Source organism: Amblyraja radiata, chromosome 39, assembly GCF_010909765.2.
Source record: "Amblyraja radiata isolate CabotCenter1 chromosome 39, sAmbRad1.1.pri, whole genome shotgun sequence".
NCBI lineage: Eukaryota > Metazoa > Chordata > Chondrichthyes > Rajiformes > Rajidae > Amblyraja > Amblyraja radiata.
Window position 1 is genome coordinate 3,431,632 of NC_045994.1, and position 22,691 is coordinate 3,454,322.

Here is a 22,691-nt window from a genome sequence, read left to right on the forward strand (position 1 = left end):
GTTCACATTTGAGACATAATCACCCATTAGCTGAATGGATAATAGCAGTTGCTGCAGGTCAGTCTGGTCTGATGGACACAAGCTGCGTAATAACACATCGTTACTCCCGTACAGTTAAGATTTATTGTTGCATTATTGAACAGTGCCCTTCAAACGCCATCAAAACAGCCTGAAGCTGCAAAATGGAGAGGGAGATGATTGCTGTTTTAGATGCAATCTGCTTTGTGTTGTAAATGTTTAGTTAGCTTAGTTAAAACAAGTGCATGACAAACATTACCAAAAAGATGATTGCAGGACCTAAAAAATCAGATCTGATCTTAAAAATCCCATTGCAATTTGCTGTTCTGGTGTCAAGCTCCCCGCTACCGCACACACCTTCCTGACTGGAAAAATATGTTGTTACTCTTATATCCCAGGAGCAACAATCCTGGACTTGCCAAGTTAAAGTGTGATTCTAGCACCATCAGAGCAACAGTTCAATATGATTTCATCACCATAACCACCACAGCCACCCAGAGAGATCAGAGGTAAATGTGGTCCCATCAAAGTGAAACAGATGAACCTCTGCTCCAGCAATCACATTTCCCAATATGATGACATACTCCACATCATTTCTACAAGAACCCATGATTCATAAGGTCATAATGATAGAAGAATTAGGCCATTTGGCCCATCAAATCTACTCCGCCATTCAATCATGGCTGATCTATTACTCTCTCCTAACCCCATTCTCCTGCCTTCTCCCCATCACCTCTGACACCCGTACTAATCAAGAATCTATCTATCTCTGCCTTAAAAATATCCACTGACTTGGCCTCCACTGCCTTCTGTGGCAAAGAATTCCACAGATTCACCACCCTGTGACTAAAGCCATTTCCCCTCATCTCCTTCCTAAAAGAACGTCCTTTAATTCTGCGGCTATGAACTCTAGTCCTAGACTCTCCCACTAGTGGAAACATCCTCTCCACATCCACTCTATCCTGGCCTTTCACTATTCTGTACGTTTCAATGAGGTCCCCCCTCATTCTTCTAAACTCCAGCGAGTACAGGCCCAGTGCTGTCAATCGCTCATCATAGGTTAACCTACCCGTTCCTACATAAAAACATAGAAAATAGGTGCAGGAGGAGGCCATTTGGCCCTTGGAGCCAGCACCGCCATTCATTGTGATCATGGCTGATCGTCCCCTATTAATAACCCGTGCCTGCCTTCTTCCCATATCCCCTGACTCCACTAGCCCCTAGAGCTCTATCTAACTCTCTCTTAAATCCATCCAGTGACTTGGCCTCCACTGCCCTCTGTGGCAGGGAATTCCATAAATTCACAACTCTCTGTGTGAAAAAGTGTTTTCACACCTCAGTCTTAAATGACCTCCACTTTATTCTAAGACTGTGGCCCCTGGTTCTGGGCTTGCCCAACATTGGAAACATTTTTCCTGCATCTAGCTTGTCCAGTCCTTTTTATATCTTTATATGTTCCTGGGGATCATTCTACAATGATGCAACTCTACATAGCAGTAGGAATATTGAGTATGGATATTTTGCGTTGGTACTTACAGCTGGTATCCTGGATTGATAGATGTCTCGTCAATAATACAATCATATTCCAGACGGAACTCCTCAAGTTCACCCGTGTCTCCAAACCCACCCCACTCTGTGTTCACGCACATTCTCCCTTCTTCCCCTTCCACTAGCTCCACATTCTTCATTTCCTCCATGTAGCAAGCATTACAGCCGGTGCCTAGAAGCAGAGGAACAGGTATATTATTAGATCAAAGTTAAGTTGTCTGGCCCTGCTGTGCAATGCTGTTCAGTGCCAAAGGCGATTTATTTTCGAGAAGATAGCAAAACAAAACCGCTGGAAACCTGAAGGAAGAAAGCAGAAAATGCTGAAAATACTCAGCATGTCAAGCAGTGTCTGTGGTGAGAGAGAAAAAAATAAAATTTCAATCTTTGGTGTTTCATCAGAACTTCGACACAAAAAAGCTGGTGTAACTCGGCGGGACAGGCAGCATCTCTGGAGAGAAGGAATGGGTGACGTTTCAGGTCGAGACCCTTCTGCAGACCAAAAACGTCACGCATTCCTTCCCTCCAGAGATGCTGCCTGACCCGGTGAGTTACTCCAGCTTTTTGTGTCTATCTTCGGTTTAAACCAGCATCTGTAGTTCCTTCCGACACATATGATATGGGGAGCATATGCCGGTTTCATCATTAAACCATCCTTGTTTAAAGTGCATAGTGAACATTTTTAATTTTAATAATACATTCACTGGAGGTTTCTGGTATCAGCAACATCTCACCAATTGTGGAATATTTCAACTTGTGGGAATATCATCAAAACCCTGGTGAGGGTTCAACCCACAGCTGCAATTATTGAAGTGCTTACTCCATCTGGCAGTATCAAGAAATTTATCTGAACCTAGAATATAAAAGCAGGGATGTAATACTGAGGTTTTATAAGGCACTGGTCAGACCACTTTTGGAGTATTATGAGCAGTTTTGGGCCCGATATCTGAAAATGCATGTGTTGGCTTTGGAGAGAGTTCAGAGGTCCTGGGGGCGATTGGGGCTAAAGTATGATGAGCGTTTAATGGCTCTGGGCCTGTACTCGCTGGAGTTTAGAAGGTGGAGGGGGGCTCCCATTGAAACGTACCAAATAGTGAATAGGCCTGGATAAAGTGGATGTTGAGAGAATGTTTCCATTAGTGGGAAAGTCTAGCACCAGAGAGCACAGCTTCAGAATAAAAGGACGTACCTTTAGAAAGGAGATGAGGAGGAATTTCTTTAGCCAGAGGGTGGTGAATCATTGGAATCCATTGCTACATATAGCTTTTGAGGCCAAGTCGTTGGATATTTTTAAACAGAGATTGGCAGGTTATTGATTGGTAATCGATGTTGGGGGAGTCCAGAACCAGGGATCACAGTTTAAGAATAAGGAGTAAGCCATTTAGAACGGAGACGAGGAAACACTTTTTCTCACAGAGAGTGGTGAGTCTGTGGAATTCGCTGCCTCAGAGGGTGGTGGAGGCAGGTTCTCTGGACGCTTTCAAGAGAGAGCTAGATAGGGCTCTTAAAACTAGCGGCGTCAGGGGATATGGGGAGAAGGCAGGAACGGGGTAATGATTGGGGATGATCAGCCATGATCACATTGAGTTGCGGTGTTGGCTCGAAGGGCCAAATAGCCTACTCCTGCACCTATTGTCTATTGTAAGGGTGTCAAAGGTTATGGGAAGATGACAGAAGAGTGGGATTGAGAGGGAAAGATAGGATCAGCCATGATTGAATGGCGGAGAAGACTCGATATGCCGAATGGCCCAAATCTGCTCCAATGACTTATGAATATGTATTTCTGGTTTTCACTCCTTGATGTTGGTTTCCAATCAAATTCTCTCTTTAATATCCAGAACTGTGTGGAGTTTGCATGGCCTTGCTAAGACTGTGTGGCTTTCCTCCAGCTGGTCTGGATTCCTCCCACAATCCAGAGTGCTGGTTGATGGGTTAACTGACGACTGTCGATCACCTTCCACTGTTAGTGGGTGGCAGGACGATCAAGGTGGGGTCAAGTCAAGAGAGTTTATTGTCATGTGTCCCAGATAGGACAATGAAATTCTTGCTTTTGTTTCAGCATAACAGAATATAGTAGGCATAAATATAGAACAGATCAGTGTGTCCATATACCATTATATAAATATATACACACATGAATAAATAAACAGATAAAGTGCAAATAAACAGATAATGGTCTATTAATGTTCAGAGTTTTGTTTCATTTGAGTTTAATAGCCTGATGGCTGTGGGGAAGCAGCTATTCCTGAGTGGAGGACTTAAGGGCAACATGAGAGAGAATTGGGTACGTAGAAACATAGAAACATAGAAAATAGGTGCAGGAGTAGGACATTCGGCCCTTCGAGCCTGCACCGCCATTCAATATGATCATGGCTGATCATCCAACTCAGTATCCTGTACCTGCCTTCTCTCCATATCCCCTGATTCCATTAACCACAAGGGCCACATCTAACTCCCTCTTAAATATAGCCAATGATCTGGCCTCAACTACCTTCTGTGGCAGAGAGTTCCAGAGATTCACCACTCTCTTTGTGAAAAATGTTTTTCTCATCTCGGTCCTAAAGGATTTCCCCTTTATTCTTAAACTGTGACCCCTTGTCCTGGACTTCCCCAACATCGGGAACAATCTTCCTGCATCTAGCCTGTCCAACCCCTTAAGAATGAGAGAATTGGTTATAAATTAGTGTGGGAATGGGATTAACGGAATTGTTGTGAAAGACAACGTAGACTTGATGGGCCAAATGGCCTCTTGTGAATAAAATATGAAACTACAGATCATCTCTTCGGTCCCGTGCCCTTGGCCATAGGGTGCACGATGATTCAGACTTCATTCCACACACGTTTCCAATTCTAATATTCTTCAATGGGAGCGGCCTGTTTCCGTACCTACAATCATTCCAACCTCACAGCTGTGGTCTTCATAGTAACAGGAAATCATTGTGGCAACAGTATCATTCACCATGGCAACCACATCCATTTCAAAGTCCTACAATAAAAGAGAAGTATTAAAATATACATTTCATATTCTCCAATTTAATTTAGTTAAGAATAAGGGATAAAGCATGTGATTTATGAACCCCACACAATACTTGTAACTGCCCAACTGTGCTTATTCCTTTAGTTATATTGTCCTTTAGATATGGCCAAAAGGTCGATGAGGGCAGAGATGTTGTACATATGGATTTCAGCAAGGCATTCGACAAAGTTCCACATGGTAGGCTGCTATGGAAGGTTAGAGGGCATGGGGTCTAAGGAGAGATAGCTGAATGGATAGAAAATTGGCTTCATGGAAGGAAGCAGGGGGTGATGGTGGGAGGTTGCTTCTCTGACTTGAGGCCTATTACTCGTGGTGTGCCTCAGGGTTTGGTGCTGGGCCCATTGCTGTTTGCCATCTATGGCAATGATTTATTTAGACAAGAACGTACATGGCAAGATGAGTAAGTTTGCAGATGATACAAAAGTGGGTGGTATTGTAGACAGTGAAGAAGGCTGTCTAAAGTTGCAGCAGGATCTTGATCGGTCAGCCAGTTGGGCTGAGGAATGGTTGATGGAATTTAATACAGAGAAATGTGAGGGGTTGCATTTTGGGAAGTCTAACATGGCCAGAGCCTACACAGTGAATGGTAGGCCTTGTAGAGTAGAGGGATCTAGGAGTGCAGGTACATGGTTCCTTGAAAGTGGCGTCACAGGTAGATAGGGTGGTCAAAAAGGCTTTTGATACATTGGCCTCATCAGTCAGAGTATTGAGTATAGAAGTTGCGGGGTCATGTTGCAGTTGTATAAGAGATTTGTTAGGCCAAATTTAGTGTATAGTGTTCAGTTTTGGGCACCATGTTATAGGAAAGATATTATCAAGCTGGAAAGGGTGCAGAGAAGATTTAGGAGGATGTTGCCAGGACTCGAGGGTCTAGGCTATAGGGGGAGGTTAGCAGACTAGGAATTATTTGGAGCGCAGGAGGAAGAGAGGTGATCTTATAGAGGTTTACAAAATCATGAGAGGAATAGGTGAAGTAAATGCAGAGTCTCTTGCCCAAAGTAGGGGAGTCAAGACCCAGAGGACATAGGTTTGAGGTGAGGGTGGGACAGATTTAATAGGTACCTGAGGGAGAACTGTTTTGCACAAAGGGTGGGGTGAGTGAATGAAACAAGCTGCCGGAGGAGGAAGTGTTCAAAAGGGAACTGCAGATGCTGGAATATCGAAGGTACACAAAATTGCTGGAGGAACTCAGCGGGTGCAGCAGCATCTATGGAGCGAAGGAAATAGGCGACGTTTCGGGCCGAAACCCTTCTTCAGAGCCGGAGGAGGAAGTCGAGGCAGATATTATCGCATTGTTTAAGAAACATTTGGACAGATACATGGATAGTACATTAGAGGGATATGGGCCAAACATAGGCAGGTGGGACTAGTGCAGATGGGACATGTTGGTCATTGTGGACAAGTTGGGCCAAAGGGCCTCTTTCCAACGCTGCATATCTCTATGAATCTCTAAATATTCCTATCCATGTACCTGTCTAAACATCTTTCAAATCTTGTTATTGTATCTGCCTCAACTATTTCCTCTGGCAGCTAGTTCCATATAACCACCACCCGCTGTCTGAAAAAGTTGCCCTCAGGTTCCTATTAAATCTTTTCAAACTCATCTTAAATCAATGACCTCGAGTTCTTGTTTCCCCTACCCTGGAAAAAGGCTGCATTCACAGTATCTAGTCCCCCCATAATTTTATACATCTCTAAAATATCACCCCACTGCTTCCTACACTCCAGAGTTAAAGTTTGGTATCCTTGTAAATATTTTTTCAGGAAGTCACGGATCTGAAGGTATTTAAAATATTGATTATTTTTCAGCTTGTATTTTAGTTGTAACTGTTGAAATGATAACAGGTTTCCCATTTCATACATATCGCCAATCCTTTTAATTCCCATTCTTTCCCAAAATCTATATGTTTTGTCAGTGATAGATGGTTTAAATGAGGGGTTATTAACTATCGGAGTTAAAAGTGATAGGTTTCTTAATTTTAAAGTTAATTTTATTTGTTTCCAAATTCATATTGTATTATGGATAATTGGATTCTTCTTATATATTGTGTTGTTCAATTTTATCGGGGAGAAGATCTGCTTCCTATACTCAAAGGAATAAAGTTCAAGCCTGCTCAAACTCTCCTTGCAGCTCAGTCTCAATTTCCTGGCAACATCTTCGTAAACTTTATTTGCAACCTTCCAGCTTACTGGCATCTTTTCAATAGCGGTTTATGCGACCGAAACTGAACACAATACTTCAAGTGCGGACTCACCAACATTGTATACAACCGTAACATAACTTAACGGACCAACTCCTTTACAATTCCTTTTACTGAAGATTTCCTTACTTTTATACTCAAATCCTCTATTAATAAAGGCTAACATAGCAATGAGCTTCTTAATTGCTTGCCTCACCTGCATTTTAGGTTCAGCAAGCATTTCTAGGTCCCATTAAACAACAATAAGTAAGTAAGTAAGTAAGTTTATTGGCCAAGTATTCACATACAAGGAATTTGCCTTGGTGCTCTGCCCACAAGTAACAACATAACATACAGTGACAGTTACGAATGACTCAGAAAACACTAAACATTAATAATAATAAAACATTAATGATAAAACACCATTGATCAAGCATGTGAACCAACAAAATACCAGATCAAAGGGAGGCTACAGATTTTTGGCTGTTGAGTAGAGCAACTACTCGTGGATAAAAACTGTTTTTATGTCTGGCTGTGGCAGCTTTGACAGTCCAGAGTCGACTTCCAGAGGGAAGTGATTCAAAGAGTTTATGGCCAGGGTGAGAGGGGACAGAGATGATCTTGCCCGCTCACTTCCTGGCCCTTGCAGTGTACAGTTCGTCAATGGAGGGAAGTTTGCAGCCAATAACCTTCTCTGCTGATCGGACGATTTGCTGCAGCCTCCAGGTGTCGTGCTTGGTGGCTGAGCCAAACCAGACCATGGTGGAGAAGGTGAGAACAGACTCTACGATGGCCGTGTGGAATTGGACCATCATTGCCTGTGGCAGATTGTGCTTCCTCAGCTGCCATAGGAAGTACATCCTCTGATGTGCCTTTTTGACTGTGGAGTCGATGGTAGCCCCCCACTTAAGGTCCTTGGAGATGATGGTTCCCAGGAACTTAAACGACTCCCCAGATGTGACTCCACAACAATTCCCCATTGTTCACCAGTAAATAAATGTACCACTTTCCTGTTAAGTGCACCAAAGTGATTTTCTATATCATGTTCCATCAGCCATGTTCTCGGCCATTTATTTGTCTTCTCCATTCCCCTCATGAACGCTTTTCACATCCTCCTCTATTCTCACAATCCTACCCAAGTTAGTCACGTCAGCAAGCTCGGCAATATGACATGTGGTCATCCCAGCACAATTGTTAATATAGGTCATGAAAAGCTGAGGCCCAAACACCCCATCACTGCAGTACACCATTACACCTTCTGGCAGCTTCCATTTACCACCAAGCTTTATTTACCATTCGATAAACAAATCTCACTTCATGTTGGCAAGCTACCCCCAATTCCATTTACTCTAAATTTGTTAACCAAATTCTTGGATAAGATATCAAATGCCTTATGAAAATCAAATACATGGAAATGTAAAAGACATGGAAATGATCAAGACAAAGGTGATAGCTTTGAAGTGAGAGGGGCAAAGATTAAACATGTGCGGAGCAAGTGTTTTATTTTTAACACAGAGGATCATGAGTGCCTAGAAACACTGGAGACAGATACAATTGGGGCTCTAGTGGCACATGGATGCACATAGGATGGAGGGAAATGGGTCAAGTGCAAGCAGAGGAGACTGGTTTAACTTGGCATCATGTTTGCCATGGGCATTGTGGAACAAGGGGCCTGTTCCTATGCTGCGCTGTTCCGTTCTAAGTTCCACGTCGCATTCACTGGATACGTGACAGTCTGAAGAAGGGTCTCGACCCGAAACGTCACCCACTCCACAGACGCTGCCTGTCCCACTGAGTTACTCTAGCATTTTGTGTCTATCTTCACATTCACTGGTCCCTGCTTATCTAATGACATTCTCAACGATCTCCTGTACATTTTCCTTTAATAACTCCCTAATGTTCGCCTCAAGACTACTATTCCTTTCAGGTTGTTATTATGTTCTTCAATAGACAATAGACAATAGGTGCAGGAGTAGGCCATTCGGCCCTTCGAGCCAGCACCGCCATTCAATGTGATCATGGCTGATCATCCCCAATCAGTACCCCGTTCCTGCCTTCTCCCATATCCCCTGACTACGCTATTTTAAAGAGCCCTATCTAACTCTCTCTTGAAAGCATCCAGAGAACCTGCCTCCACCGCCCTCTGAGGCAGAGAATTCCACACTCACCACTCTCTGTGAGAAAAAGTGTTTCCTCGTCTCCGTTCTAAATGGCTTACTCCTTATTCTTAAACTGTGGCCCCTGGTTCTGGACTCCCCCAACATCGGGAACATGTTTCCTGCCTCTAGCGTGTCCAAGTCCTTAGCAATCTTATATGTTTCAATGAGATGCCCTCTCATCCTTCTAAACTCCAGAGTGTACAAGCCCAGCTGCTCCATTCTCTCAGCATATGACAGTCCCGCCATCCCGGGAATTAACCTTGTAAACCTACGCTGCACTCCCTCAATAGCAATATCTGATAGCAATATTATACAATATCTGATTTATTTTTAAACATTGAATGACCAGAGTATCCTACTATGAGATGCAGAGAATGCCAGACTCACCCCTCTCCTTTGAATCGCATCACGGAGTAGTCCAACCACATTGTTCCCCTCTGCTCCAGATGCTTTAAACCCCTTGGTCCAATTCAGAAGGATTCCCTACAAAGAAAAGCCAGTGTGGATACCATGCATTATTTTCCAATGGGGAATCCTCACGATATACTGATCCCTTTGAATTAGCCCAAGCAATCTTTGAAAACATCTATTTGTTTTCCGAAGCATGGTTCGAAATGCTGTGCTGCTAATTTAGCTGCCAACACCATTTTAACTGACATAGTCTGTTTAACCCCTTACATTACAGTACGTTATAGGTAATGGTTTACTTGAAAGTACTTTTATGCACTATGTGAGTATGAGCGTCGATAATGATGTATGAGAAGGCTCTCACCTTGTCGATTCGCTCGTGTCGGACAGGGAATGAAAAGGTAAATCCCAGAGAGAGTTTCTTGTGTTTCATGTTGTGTTGATCCAGGAAGTTAGAAATACACTTCGCAACATAATCAAAGAGCTGTTAACGACATGAGGGCAATGTTAGTGAGGGTCACCATAATCACAGAACACATGACTGCAGGAATGAAGCATACTTCATCATTTACAAAATAGTTCAGTAACTATATACTTCTGATATTGCTGTGGAATTAGTGAAAACAAATCAAGAACAAGTTGCACCACCAGGAGATTTTGTTTAAACCGAAGAGAGACACAAAAAGCTGGAGTAACTCAGCGGGACAGGCAGCATCTCTGGAGAGAAGGAATGGGTGACGTTTCTGGTCTCGTTTCGACCCAAAACGTCACCCATTGCTTCTCTCCAGAGATGCTGCCCATCCCGCTGATTTTTTTGTGTCTATCTTCGGTTTGCACCAGGAGGTTGTTTTATTTAAAACTTATTTCCATTTTTACCAATCTGAAGCAATGGGCAAGTTCGTCTCGCTAGAATTTAGGAGATTGAGGGGGGATCTTATGGAAACGTACAAAATTCTTAAGCAGTTGGACAGGCTAGATGCAGGAAGATTGTTCCCGATGTTGGGGAAGTCCAGGACAAGGGGTCACAGCTTAAGGATAAAGGGGAAATCCTTTAGGACCGAGATGAGAAAAACATTTTTCACACAGAGAGTGGTGAATCTCTGGAACTCTCTGCCACAGAAGGTAGTTGAGGCCAGTTCATTGGCTATATTTAAGAGGGAGTTAGATGTGGCCCTTGTGGCTAAAGGGATCAGAGGGTATGGAGAGAAGGCAGGTACGGGATTCTGAGTTGGATGATCAGCCATGATCATATTGAATGGTGGTGCAGGCTCGAAGGGCCGAATGGCCTATACCTGCACCTATTTCCTATGTTTCTATGTTTCTATGTCAGTCCTCACCATTTCAGCAGTGCCAGTCATGACGTCAGTCGGAATGGAGTACATTTGGTTGCTGGTTGAGATTTTCCAGCTTCCCTTTTCATCTTTGCCCACTTTTACCAACATTACCCTGAAATTTGTGCCTCCCAGGTCCACTGCCAGGAAATCGCCCACCTCTAGAAGATAAAAATAATACCTCTTTTTTAAAGAAAGGTCAGTTTATAAGTAAGCATTTTCTGATGCAAAGTTCAATCTTGGGAAATTTTAAAAGATTAGTCTCAAGAAGTAGAATTCAAGTTTTCTCACCATATCACTCCTTTGTCTCCTCCTACAATACAATACAATACAATCAGTTTTATTCGTCGCTTGCACATAAGTGCAAATGCAATGAATTTGCCAGCAGAGGTACAATGAAAAAGAACACACAAAAACACAATAAAAATTTAACACAAACATCCACCACAGCATTCATCACTGGTGGAAGGCACAAAAGTTGGCCAATCCTCCTCCATTTCCCCCGTGGTCGGGACCTCAACCCTCCACAGCCGTCACTGCGGGCGTCCAGATGTACAGACACAAGGTAAAAAGTGTCAAGATTTACTCAACGCAAGTTGAATTCAAGTGATTTCAAGCTCTGTTCATCATCTTTGCTTCCCTTCTAAACTCTCAAGCATGTGAATATTCTGGATCATGCAGGTGAATAACCTACTAACCTTAATACTTAAATCACCTCATTACAAATAGTACCATGTGTGATTACTATTTTGTATCTCACACAATCCACCTTCCTTACACAACCTAATGTCTTCATAGGTAGACAAAATTGCTGGGGAAACTCAGCATCTGTGGAGCAAAGGAAATAGGCAACATTTCGGGTTTCAGTCTGAAGAAGGGTTTCAGCCCGAAACGTTGCCTATTTCCTTCGCTCCATAGATGCTGCCGCACCCGCTGAGTTTCTCCAACAATTTTGTCTACCTTCGATTCTCCAGCATCTGCAGTTCCTTCTTGAACACTAATTTCTTCATGCCTGGGAAGGTACTGTGGATGCTGATTGATACAGAAGATAAACACAAAATGCTGGAGTAACTCAGTGGGACAGTCAATAGGCATGATTGTCACCATTCACATCACTGATTGTTTTGCTGAACACCTCCGCTCAGTCTGCCTAAACCCACATGATCTCCCGGTCGCTAAACACTTTAATTTACCCTCTCATTCCCGCACTGACCTTTCTGTCCTGGGCCTCCTCCACTGTCTGAGTGAGGCCCAACGCAAATTGGAGGAACAGCACCTCGTATTTCGCTTGGGCAGCTTACACCCCAGTGGTATGAATATTGACTTATCTAACTTCAAGTAACCCTTGCTTTCCCTCTCTCTCCTTCCCTCCCCCATCGTAGTTCTCTGACCAGTCTGACTGTCCACCTGATTACATTTTATCTTTGTATGTTTCGTTGTCACCTCCTAACTAACAATGATCTATTCTACATTTGCCTTGAGCTTTGTACCCTTTGATCTCTCGTTTTCACATCCCACCCTTCCATATCTCTGTGTCTCCCTCTCTCCTGACTCAGTCTTTCATTCATCTATTCTATCTCTCTCTACATCACTGTCCCTATCTCTCGTTACCTTTAGTCTGAATAAGGGTCTCGAACCGAAACATCACCCACTCCTTCCATCGACAGAGGTTGCCTGTCCTGCTGAGTTACTCTGGCATTTTGTGTCTTATTTCTTTATGTATCTGTGCCTGAAGAAAGCTCCTTCCCAATTTAGAAAGAACTGTACCACTCTACTGCTTTCTTTTTTTAATTGCTGGTTTTTCCCCCCTTTTTCCTTCCGCCCACAATATTTAATATGTAAAAGAATATGTGATTCTGTTCCATTCTGTTTGTAGTTTGTTTGTCTTTTTGCACAAAGTCCGCGAGCATTGCCACTTTTCATTTCACTGCACATCTCGTATGTGTATGTGACGAATAAACTTGACTTGACTTGACAACATTTTAAAAATGCTGAATATCTGAAATAAATGCGAGAAATACTCAGAAAGATGGGCTGCATTTGTGGAGAAGGTAAACCCAGTTCATAATTCAGACTGGTGGCCTTTCATCAGTCGAGTTTATTGTCTTATGCACAAGTACAGTGAAGTGCAGGTAAAATATAAATCTTATTTGCAGCAGCATCACAGACCTTGACTCAGACAACACACAAAAAACATAAATTGCACCTAAACTACGCGACAGTGAAATAAAATGATCGTCAAAAAACAAGGCATTAGTACAAAACATAATTGTAAAACAAGTCCATCGTAGTGTAAGAGGTTGTCTGTCATGTCCACTTGCTGAGCTAGGATTAGGATTGTGCTGGTCCGGGTGGTGCCACCAGGTGGCGCCAGCAATGGCTGCCTCGCCAACAGTCAGCCTGTTCCTTCCTTCTTTGTTATTTTTTTTAAAGTATGTTTTAAATATATGTTTTAGTGTTCTTTATTTTGTTTTATGTTGGGGGGGGGGGGGGGGGGGGGGGACTTTTAAAATCTCTTACCTCGACGGAGATGTGATTTTTTTTCGGTATCGTATCTCCCACCGCACTGCGGCCTAACATCGAGGAGTTGGCGGCCTCTGCTGGAGATTGACCGGGTGCTCCATCACGGGAGCCTGCGGACTTTCCATCACGGAGCTTGCGATCTCTGTCGAGGATCGAACTCGGAGCTCCAACCGCAGGGGCTTGCGAACTTTGACACCGTGAAGCTCGCAATCCCTGGTTAGAGGGCGACTTCGGCAGCTGCAGGCCTTGGAGCTTCAACTGCCCCGACGCTGGGGCATCGATCGCCCCGACACGAGAGCTTCGAACACCGGCTGCAGGAGCTTCGATCGCCCCAACTGGGGAAGGTTCGATCGCCCCGACCGCGGGAGAATAAAGAGGGAAGAAGAGACTTCATTGTCTTCCATCACAGTGAGGAATGGGGCTCATGTTGTCAACCTCCCCGTGGTGAGCCCTGTCAACTGACCTCACTCAGGCGAACGACAACAAACAGAGACACCAGCAGCGCCGCCGCTTGGCGCCAACCCGGAGCATGCGCCCTTTTTAGGGCGGGCGCCTACGGATGTCAAACCGGATGGCATCACCTTGCTGCAGACTTCTGCTGCCTCAAACGCAAGAAGAAGAAGACAGTGAGGAATCTGGGGAATCCGTTCTGGTGGATGTTTATGTTAACTTTTATATAGATGTGTGTCTGTTTTTTTTTTAGTATGGCTGTATGGTAATTCGAATATCAATGTACCTTAATTGGTGACAATAAAATACTTTTGAAACGTTTGAAACCTTTGTTCAAGAAACTGATGGTTGTAGAAAAGTAGCTGTTCCAGAACCTAGTGATGTGGAACTTAACATGTAGAACTGCAGATGCTGGTTTAAACCCGTAGACACAAAAAGCTGGAGTAACTCAACCAGACAGGCGGCATCTCCAGAGACCCAAAGGTCCTAACAGTGTCAACCCAAAACGTCACCCATTCCTTCTCTCCAGAGATGCTGCCTGTCCCGCTAAGTTACTCCAGCTTTTTGTGTCTGTTTTTGATGTGGAACTTAAGGCTTTGGTATCTCTCCTGTCCAACTTGAAAAGAGGGTCAAGGCACTAGTGGTGGTGATCCTTAATAGATGCCACCTTCTTGAACTAGTCTTCGGCAGATAGTGGGTAGAGTCATCTTGTGATAGACCTGGTTGAGTCCACCACTTCGTAGCCTCTTGTGTTCCTGGGCACTGGAACTGCCATAACATACCATGATGCGTCCAATCAGGATATTTTCCACAGTTCACCTGTAGAAGTTTGTTGGAGTATCGGGTGACGTACTGAATCTCTTTAAACTTCTAAGCAGGCATGCCAGCATGACATCTTCATGATTATGTCACTGTTAGGTCCAGGGCAGGTCATCTGAGATGCAACTTGAAACTGCTCTCTTCACTGCTGAACCACCAATCTCACAACCTCGCCATCGTGAAGATAACATGGTTTTCTTAGTGTTAAGTGAAACACAAAGTGCTGGTGGAACTCAGCAGGTTAGGAGGAAACGGACAGTTGATGTTTTGGGTCAGACCCTTCTTCAGACCAATAGGAGTGGGGGGTATCATCTATTACAATTGCTCTACTCTTTTAAATGTATTTTCTACCTGTAATGGGCCTGTCCCACTTGCCGATTTTTTCGGCAACTGCCGGCGACCGTCATAGTCGTAGCAGGTCGCTGAAAAACCGGCGGCAACCTACGTCATCCTGGCGATAACCAACGACAGCACCTACGTCAGGAGAATTCGGGCTATGCTCACTGGCGCCAAACCCACGGTTGCCCAAAAACTTTCAACATGTTGAAAATTTAGTGGCGACCAGAAATACTTTTTGTGCGACTGAGGAGACTACTCCCTGCGACAATCGGTGAACATGTGGCAACAAACTATTGTATGGTTGCCTAAAGAATTGCCTAAGTGGGACAGGCCTGGGACGACAGATGGCACAATGGGCTAAGTGTTCGGCTGCCGACCGGAAGGTGGCCGGTTCGAATCCCGCTTGGAGTGCATACTGTCGTTGTGTCCTTGGGCAAGACACTTCACCCACCTTTGCCTTTGTGTGAATGTGTGTGAATGTGTGTGAGTGATTGGTGGTGGTCAGAGGGGCCGTAGGCGCAGATTGGCAGCCACGCTTCCGTCAGTCTGCCCCAGGGCAGCTGTGGCTACAGAAGTAGCTTACCACCACCGAGTGTGACTGAGGAGTGAATGAATAATGCGATGTAAAGCGCCTTGAGTATTAGAAAGGCGCTATATAAATCCCATCCATTATTATTATTATTATTATTAGTATAGCATATTCTGCTCCCTGTTTCTTCCACTTTGCTCTGTCTATTGTATTCGAGTTTGACTTAATTGTGCACAGTATTACCTGATCTCATCGGATAGCATGCAAAACCAAGCTTTTCACTGTACTTCGGTCAACGTGGCAACAGATACCTAAACCTCGCTGGAAAAGAGAGGCTGAACAAGGCCTGGCAAGTGATCGCTGGATACAGATAAGGGGGGGGGGGGTTGATTGGCAAAAGGGTGGAGTAAGTGACAAAGGCTAGGGGTGCAAAGGAGACCAAAGGGTGTAAGATAAGGAGAGGAGGAGGCAAATGTAAAGCCAGATGGAGGGTCTCGACCCACACCTCTATTATCCAGTATTGGCAGACTTTGACCCACCCTCACTGATCTTTCCATATTACCTCCTCAGATGTTGCCTGACCCGCCGCTGTTCCTCAACACTGTGTTTTGCTGAAGATTTCAGCATTTATAGTTCCTTGTGTCAACGTTAAGTAAGAGGTTGTTGCTGCGGCACCTCTCAACCAGGAGTTCCATATCTCTCTTGTAGTCTCATTCATCGCCACACATGAATCGACCAACAACTGAGGTGTCATCATCAAGTTGATAGCTGGCGTTGGGGCTGTGCTTAGCCCCAGAGTCATCAGGTCATAAGTGATGTGAGTAGAATTAGGCCATTCGGCCCATTAAGTCTACTCCCCCATTCAATCATGGCTGATCTATCTCTCCCTCATAACCCCATTCTCCTGCCTTCTCCCCATAACCTCTGACACTTGTACTAATCAAGAATCTATCTATCTCTGCCTTAAAGATATCCACTAATGGCCTCCACGGCCTTCTGTGGCAAATAATTCCACAGATTCACCACCCTCTGACTGAAGAATTCTCTCCTCATCTCCTTCCTAAAATAAGTCATGAGTGTACAGAGAGTAGTCCAGGCACACTATGCTGGTGGTTGGTGAGGAGATGTTACTGATCTGCACTAATTGAGGGAGTCAATGATCCAGTTATAAAGGGAGATACAGAGGCACAGGTCTTGGAGCAGGGAGAGAAGATTGGAGGGGATGAGAGTGCTGAACTCCGAGCTATAGTCAATGAACAGCGCCCAACATTAATGTTCTGTTTTCTAGGTCCAGAGCAGAGTGGCGAATCAGTGAGATAGTATCTGCTGCTGACTTGTTATGGTGATAGCAACATAGAAACATAGAAAATAGGTGCAGGAGGAGGCCATTCGGCCCTTCGAGCCAACACCGCCATTCATTGCGATCATGGCTGATCGTCCCCTATCAATAACCTGTGCCTGCCTTCTCCCCATATCCCTTGACTCCACTAGCCCCTAGAGCTCCATCTAACTCGGCAAATATGATGCTGGAGAATGATGCTGGGATTGATAGGCAAATTAAAGCAGAACCATGTCACTTTTGAGGCAGAAGTTTCTAAGCGCCGTAACCAGCCTGTCGAACCACTTCATTGTAGTGGGTGCAAGTGTTATCGGATGAAAGTTATTGAGGCAGGACATCGTGCCCTTCTTGGGCACCGATACAATAGATGTCCTTTTGAAGCAGATGGGAACCTCAGACCGCAGAAGCGAGAGGTTGAAGATGTCATAGAGTCATAGAGTGATACAGTGTGGAAACAGGCCCTTCGGCCCAACACGTCCCAGCTAAACTAGTCCCACCTGCCTGCGCTTGGTCCGTATCCCTCCAAACACGTCCTTGATTATTCTAGGGTTCGTAACAGGAAGAGGTGATGTCACTGACATTGACAAAATGTTTGCAGTAATATAGAACCTGGGACCCCATTTTCAGAGCAAAGTGTGGGGCATTTTGGACTGAGATAGACACAATGACTTCACTCAGAGAATGAATGAAGAAACTTTTCATTCGATCAAGACTCAGTCTTCAAATTAATCAAAACAGTGATTAATAGATTTATAGATGTTATAGGAACCTTGGAATTTGGGGACAATGTAGAAGAATGATGCTGGGGTATAATGATAGCCATGATCTTAATGAATGACCAAGTTATCATCACCTGTACTGAGATACAGCAAAAACATTGTTTACGTGCTATCCAGACAAATACAGAAAGGAGATAGTTGCCAAGCCAAGTTATGGATGCATCCCAAACACGATTCCCTCTGAAGAATGGTCTCAACCTGAAATGTCACCCATTCCTTCGCTCCAGAGATGCTGCCTGTCCCACTGAGTTACTGCAGCTTTATCTGTCCAGCTTCGGTTGAAACCACCATCTGCAGGAACGGGTCAAGAACTTCAAATTCCTGGGCTGGCATATTTCCGAAGACCTTTCCTGGTCCCAGCACACCGATGCAATTACAAAGAAAGCACATCAGCGCCTCTACTTCCTGAGAAGTTTACGGAGGGTCGGTATGTCAAGGAGGACTCTCTCGAACTTCTACAGGTGCACAGTAGAGAGCATTCTAACTGGCTGCATCGTGGCTTGGCTCGGCAACTTGAATATCCAGGAGCGGAAAAGAATGCAGAAAGTTGTGACCGCTGCCCAGTCCATCATCGGCTCTGTCCTCCCCGCCATCGAAGGGATCTATTGCAGTCGCTGCCTCAAAAAGTCAGCCAGCATCATCAAAGACCCACACCATCCTGGCCACACTCTCATCTCTCAGTTGCCATCGGGAAGCAGGTACAGGAGCCTGAAATCTGGAATATCCAGGTTCAAGAACAGCTTCTTCCCTACAGCCATCAGGCTATTAAACACAACATCAAACAAGCTCTGAACAATAACAGTCTATTGCACTTTATCTGTTTATTTATTGTGTACATATATGGTCTATGGTATATAGACACACTGAACAGTTATCTCCTGTTCTGTTTATGTTTACATATTCTGTTGTGCTGCAGCAAGCAAGAATTTCATTGTCCTATCTGGGACACATGACAATATAACTCTCTTGCCTTGACACTTGACACTTCCTACACAAGATTCCCTTGATGATGCATTTGTAGAAGTTGGTAAGTGTTGTTTAAGACATGCCGAACATCTTTAATCTTCAGTGGAAGCAGAGGTATGGGTGTGCTTTCTTAGTTGTAGCCTTCAATGTGGTTGGTGCAGGACAAATATGTTGACGATATCTGTGTTAGGAAGCTCGCGCCCATCTCCACTTTAGCACCGTTGACGCTGATTGGGCATGTGCACCACCTCATTTCCTGAAGACAATAACTAACTCCTTCGTCTTGCTACAATAACTAGCTACAGTCCTCTCTCGCTGTCTTCTCCATCCTGGGCTCCCATTACAGGTTTGAAATGCTCTTTTTTTTAATCACGCAGATGGAAATCATTGTGTGGGAAGGAACTGCAGATGCTGGTTTAAACCAAAGATAGACACAAAAAGCTGGAGTAACTTAGCGGGACGGTCAGCATCTCTGGAGAGAAGGAATGGGTGACGTTTCTGGTCGAGACCCTTCTTCAGTGATCATTGGTAAGCTCCCTCTACTCATGGCCAAATATGGTCAAAGTTCTAGTATTCTTATCAAATCTAATCAAACTTATTTTTAACACTTACTCACATATTAATACTTACGTACTCATCTATTTATCTGCACCCAGTACTCAGATTCATCTTAAACCATGAGACCAGATTTCTGCTTGCTTGATGCTATTCTCATATAATTGTCAACCATCCAAGCTGTTTATTAATATTATTTGTGATTCGTCTTCCGAAGAGAATGATTGATCCCCTTCTCTTTAAATTCGGCATTCATCATCATTGTCCTTGAAATATCCAACCCTTTTTGCCCCATCCCCAACAGGGCCCTGGTGAGACCACACCTGGAGTATTGTGTGCAGTTTTGATCTCCTAGTTTGAGGAAGGACATACTTGCTATTGAGGGAGTGCAGCATAGGTTCATTCCCCGGATGGCGGGACTGACATATGATGAGAGAATGGATCAACTGGGCTTATATCCACTGGAATTTAGAAGGATGAGAGGGCATCTTATAGTAACATGTAAAATTATTAAAGGATGCAGGAAAAATGTTCCTGATGTTGGGGGAGTCCAGAACCAGGGGTCACACAGTTTAAGAATAAGGGGTAGGCCATTTAGAACTGAGATGAGGAAACACTTTTTCACCCAGAGAGTTGTGAATCTGTGGAATTCTCTGCCACAGAAGTCAGTGGAGGCCAATTCACTGGATGTATTCAAGAGAGAATTAGATGTAGCTCTTACGGCTAACAAAATCAAGGATATGGGGAGAATGCAGGAACGGGGTACTGATTCTGGATGATCCGCCATGATCATATTGAATGGTGGTGCTGGTTCAAAGGGCCGAATGGCCTACTCCTGCACCTATTTTCTATGTTGCTCTTTTCCCTCAAATATCCTTGAATACATTGCAGCCCGTCAAATTCATACTTAACTTTCCTGGAGTCAGGATTCTTCCCCACCACAGAGTCAAAATAGCTCTGGGTATGTTCACTCAGGACATCTTATATGATTCTGTCAAGGACAATCTAATCCTCTTTGTTCTTTTCAACTTGTCTGCAGCTTTTGACCATCGTTTGTTGCTACCATTGGCCATCCAGTGGAAATGTGCTTATCTAAGCTGTTCCAGCAGAGAATTATCAGCAATGGTTCCTCTGCACTAACTAACAGTAACTGAGTGAGCCAGGCACCATCTCTGGAGGACATGCATAGACGAAATTCAGACTGGAGTCTTCAGAAGGGTCCCGATTTGAAACCTCACCTACCCATGTCCACCCGAGACACTGTCTGTCCTGCTGAGTTACGCCAGCAATTTGTGTTCTTTTTCTTTTCTTTTTTATATTTATTTTATTAGAAGCAATTGTACAAGAATAAAGCAATCGGCATAACAATTATACAATTTTCGTACAGCTTCATTTTTAACATTTTATAAATTGATACATGAAAGGAAAAAAGGAAAAAGGAAAGAATGAAGAAAAAGAAGAAAGATACAAAAAAGAGAGAAGAAAAGACCCCTGAACTGCCAAAGAAATGCGAGAAGAGAAAAAAAAAGAGAAAAGAAAAAAAAGGAAAAAACGGAGATATGCTCCACTATCCTTCCCTCCTTCCCTCCCACCCCCCCCCCCCCCCCCCACCCCCCCCGCTCACCCATCCCAAGCATCGGTTTTAAATTTGTGTTCAACCATTCTATTGTTGAAGAAATTCAGTGAAAGGAGACCATGTTTTGGAGAATTGGTCTGATTTGTCAGCCAAAACAAGCCTAATTATTTTCTAAATGTAGTGTCTCGGTCATTTCAGTGATCCACATCTTCACTGTGGGAACTGTTTTTTTTCTCGCAGTTATTAAGCTGTAGTCAAGGAAACGTCTTTGGAATGTCGTTAACTTAGAACATCCCTCTGACATTCCTAAAATTATTCGTTTTGGATCTGACTCCAGTTTAATTTGAATTGTTTTAGAGATGATATTTGATTTGAGTTGTGCTGGACAACTATCCCTGGTCTTCACTGACATCTTCAATCTGTCACTGGCCCAGGGTGTCGTCCCCACTTGCCTCAAGACATCAACCATTGTGCCAGTGCCCAAACAATCAGCTACAGGGAGTCTCACAACTTCCGCCCAGTGGCACTCAGCCCTGTCATTGCAAAGTGCTTTGAGCGGCTGATCTTCGCTCATCTCAAAGCCAGCCTCCCCCCCACACTGGACCCCCATCAGTTTGCCTACCGGACCAACAGGTCTACAGAGGACGCCATATTGGCGGCCCTACACTCTGCCCTGACCCACCTGGACAGCAATAACACCTACATCAGGTTGCTGTTCATTGATTTCAGCTCTGCCTTTAACACTGTCATCCCCGCCAGTTTGATCACCAAACTCAGCGGACTTGGCATCTCCACCTCCCTCTGCAATTGGACACAGGATTTCCTCACTAACAGACCACAGTCTGTTAGGGTCAACAACCTCACCTACAATTCAATTTATTGTCATTTGGACCCCTTGAGGTCCAAACGAAATGTCGTTTCTGCAGCCATACATTACAAACAAATAGACCCAAGACACAACATAATTTACATAAACATCCATCACATTGCTGTGATGGAAGGCCAAAAAAACTTATCTCTCCACTGCACTCCCCCCCCCCGATGTCAGAGTCAAAGTCAAAGCCCCCGGCGGGCGATGGCGATTGTCCCGCGGCCATTAAAGCCACGCCGGGTGATGCAAGGTCGCACACCGGGTTCTTGATGTTAGAGCCCCCGGCGTGCGCTCGCAGAGTCCCGCGGCCATTCCAAGCCGCGTGGGGCGATGGTGCAAGGCCCCGCTCCAGGAGCTCTTCAACCCCGCAACTCGGGCGGGAGAAGTTGCCGTTGCGGGAGCCCTGAAAAGCGGTCTCCCTCCAGGGACCCACGGGCTCCCGGTGCCGCCGTCCGCCAGCCCGCAGTTGCAGCCACCGAATCTCCGGAGGTCGGGCCGCAGCAGCGTCCACCACAGCTCCACCCGCTCTGGACTCGGCCAGCTCCGCGACGGTGAGGTGAGTAGTCGGCACCACAGCCCCCGGTCTTCCTGTTGGAGGCCGCTCCTCGTTGCAGCCCCAACGACAACGGAGACCCGACAAAGAAAAGGTCGGGTCTCCCGTGCAGGAAGAGATTTAAAAGTTACCCCCACCCCCCCCACACCCCCACACACATACCCCAACAAAAAATAACAAAAACTACATAAAAACATAGACATAAAATAATAAAAACGCAGACGGACTGCAGAGGCCGCTGCTGACGAAAGTCGCGCCGCCCACTATAACACTGAACACCGACCGGCGTGCCACAGGGCTGTGTGCTCAGCCCTCTCCTCTACTCCCTCTTCATCCATGACTGCATCCCTAAGTATGGCTCCAACGCCATCATTAAATTTGCCGACAACACCACGGTGGTGGGACTGATCAGTGACAACGACGAGTCAGCCTACAGGGATGAGGTCCAGCACCTGACAACCTGGTGTGCCAACAATAACCTCGTCCTCAACTCCAAGAAGGCGAAGGAAATTATTGTTGACTTCAGGAAGAACAGAGGGGGCAGACATACCCCCATCCATATAAACGGGACCGAGGTGGAGCGAACTACAAATTCCTCGGGGTACACATCTCGGAGGATCTGTCCTGGTCCCTCAATACTTCCAAACTGATCAAAAAGGCGCAGCAGCGCCTTTACTTCCTGAGGAGGCTCAAGAAAGCTCACCTGTCCCCCCA

The 22,691-nt window shown here is 44.9% G+C and overlaps 1 protein-coding gene across 1 annotated transcript in view; it reads right to left on the bottom strand.

Annotated features, from left to right (window-relative positions):
* Nucleotides 1-22,691, bottom strand: part of gck (glucokinase) — a 58,531-nt gene that overhangs the window by 17,034 nt on the left and 18,806 nt on the right. Inside the window, exons 3-7 of the mRNA XM_033014028.1 lie at nucleotides 10,685-10,839; nucleotides 9,712-9,831; nucleotides 9,327-9,422; nucleotides 4,450-4,549; nucleotides 1,555-1,738 (exon numbers count right to left, since the gene is read on the bottom strand). Coding sequence (XP_032869919.1) covers nucleotides 1,555-1,738; nucleotides 4,450-4,549; nucleotides 9,327-9,422; nucleotides 9,712-9,831; nucleotides 10,685-10,839 — 655 coding nt within the window. The remainder of the gene's footprint in view (nucleotides 1-1,554; nucleotides 1,739-4,449; nucleotides 4,550-9,326; nucleotides 9,423-9,711; nucleotides 9,832-10,684; nucleotides 10,840-22,691) is intronic.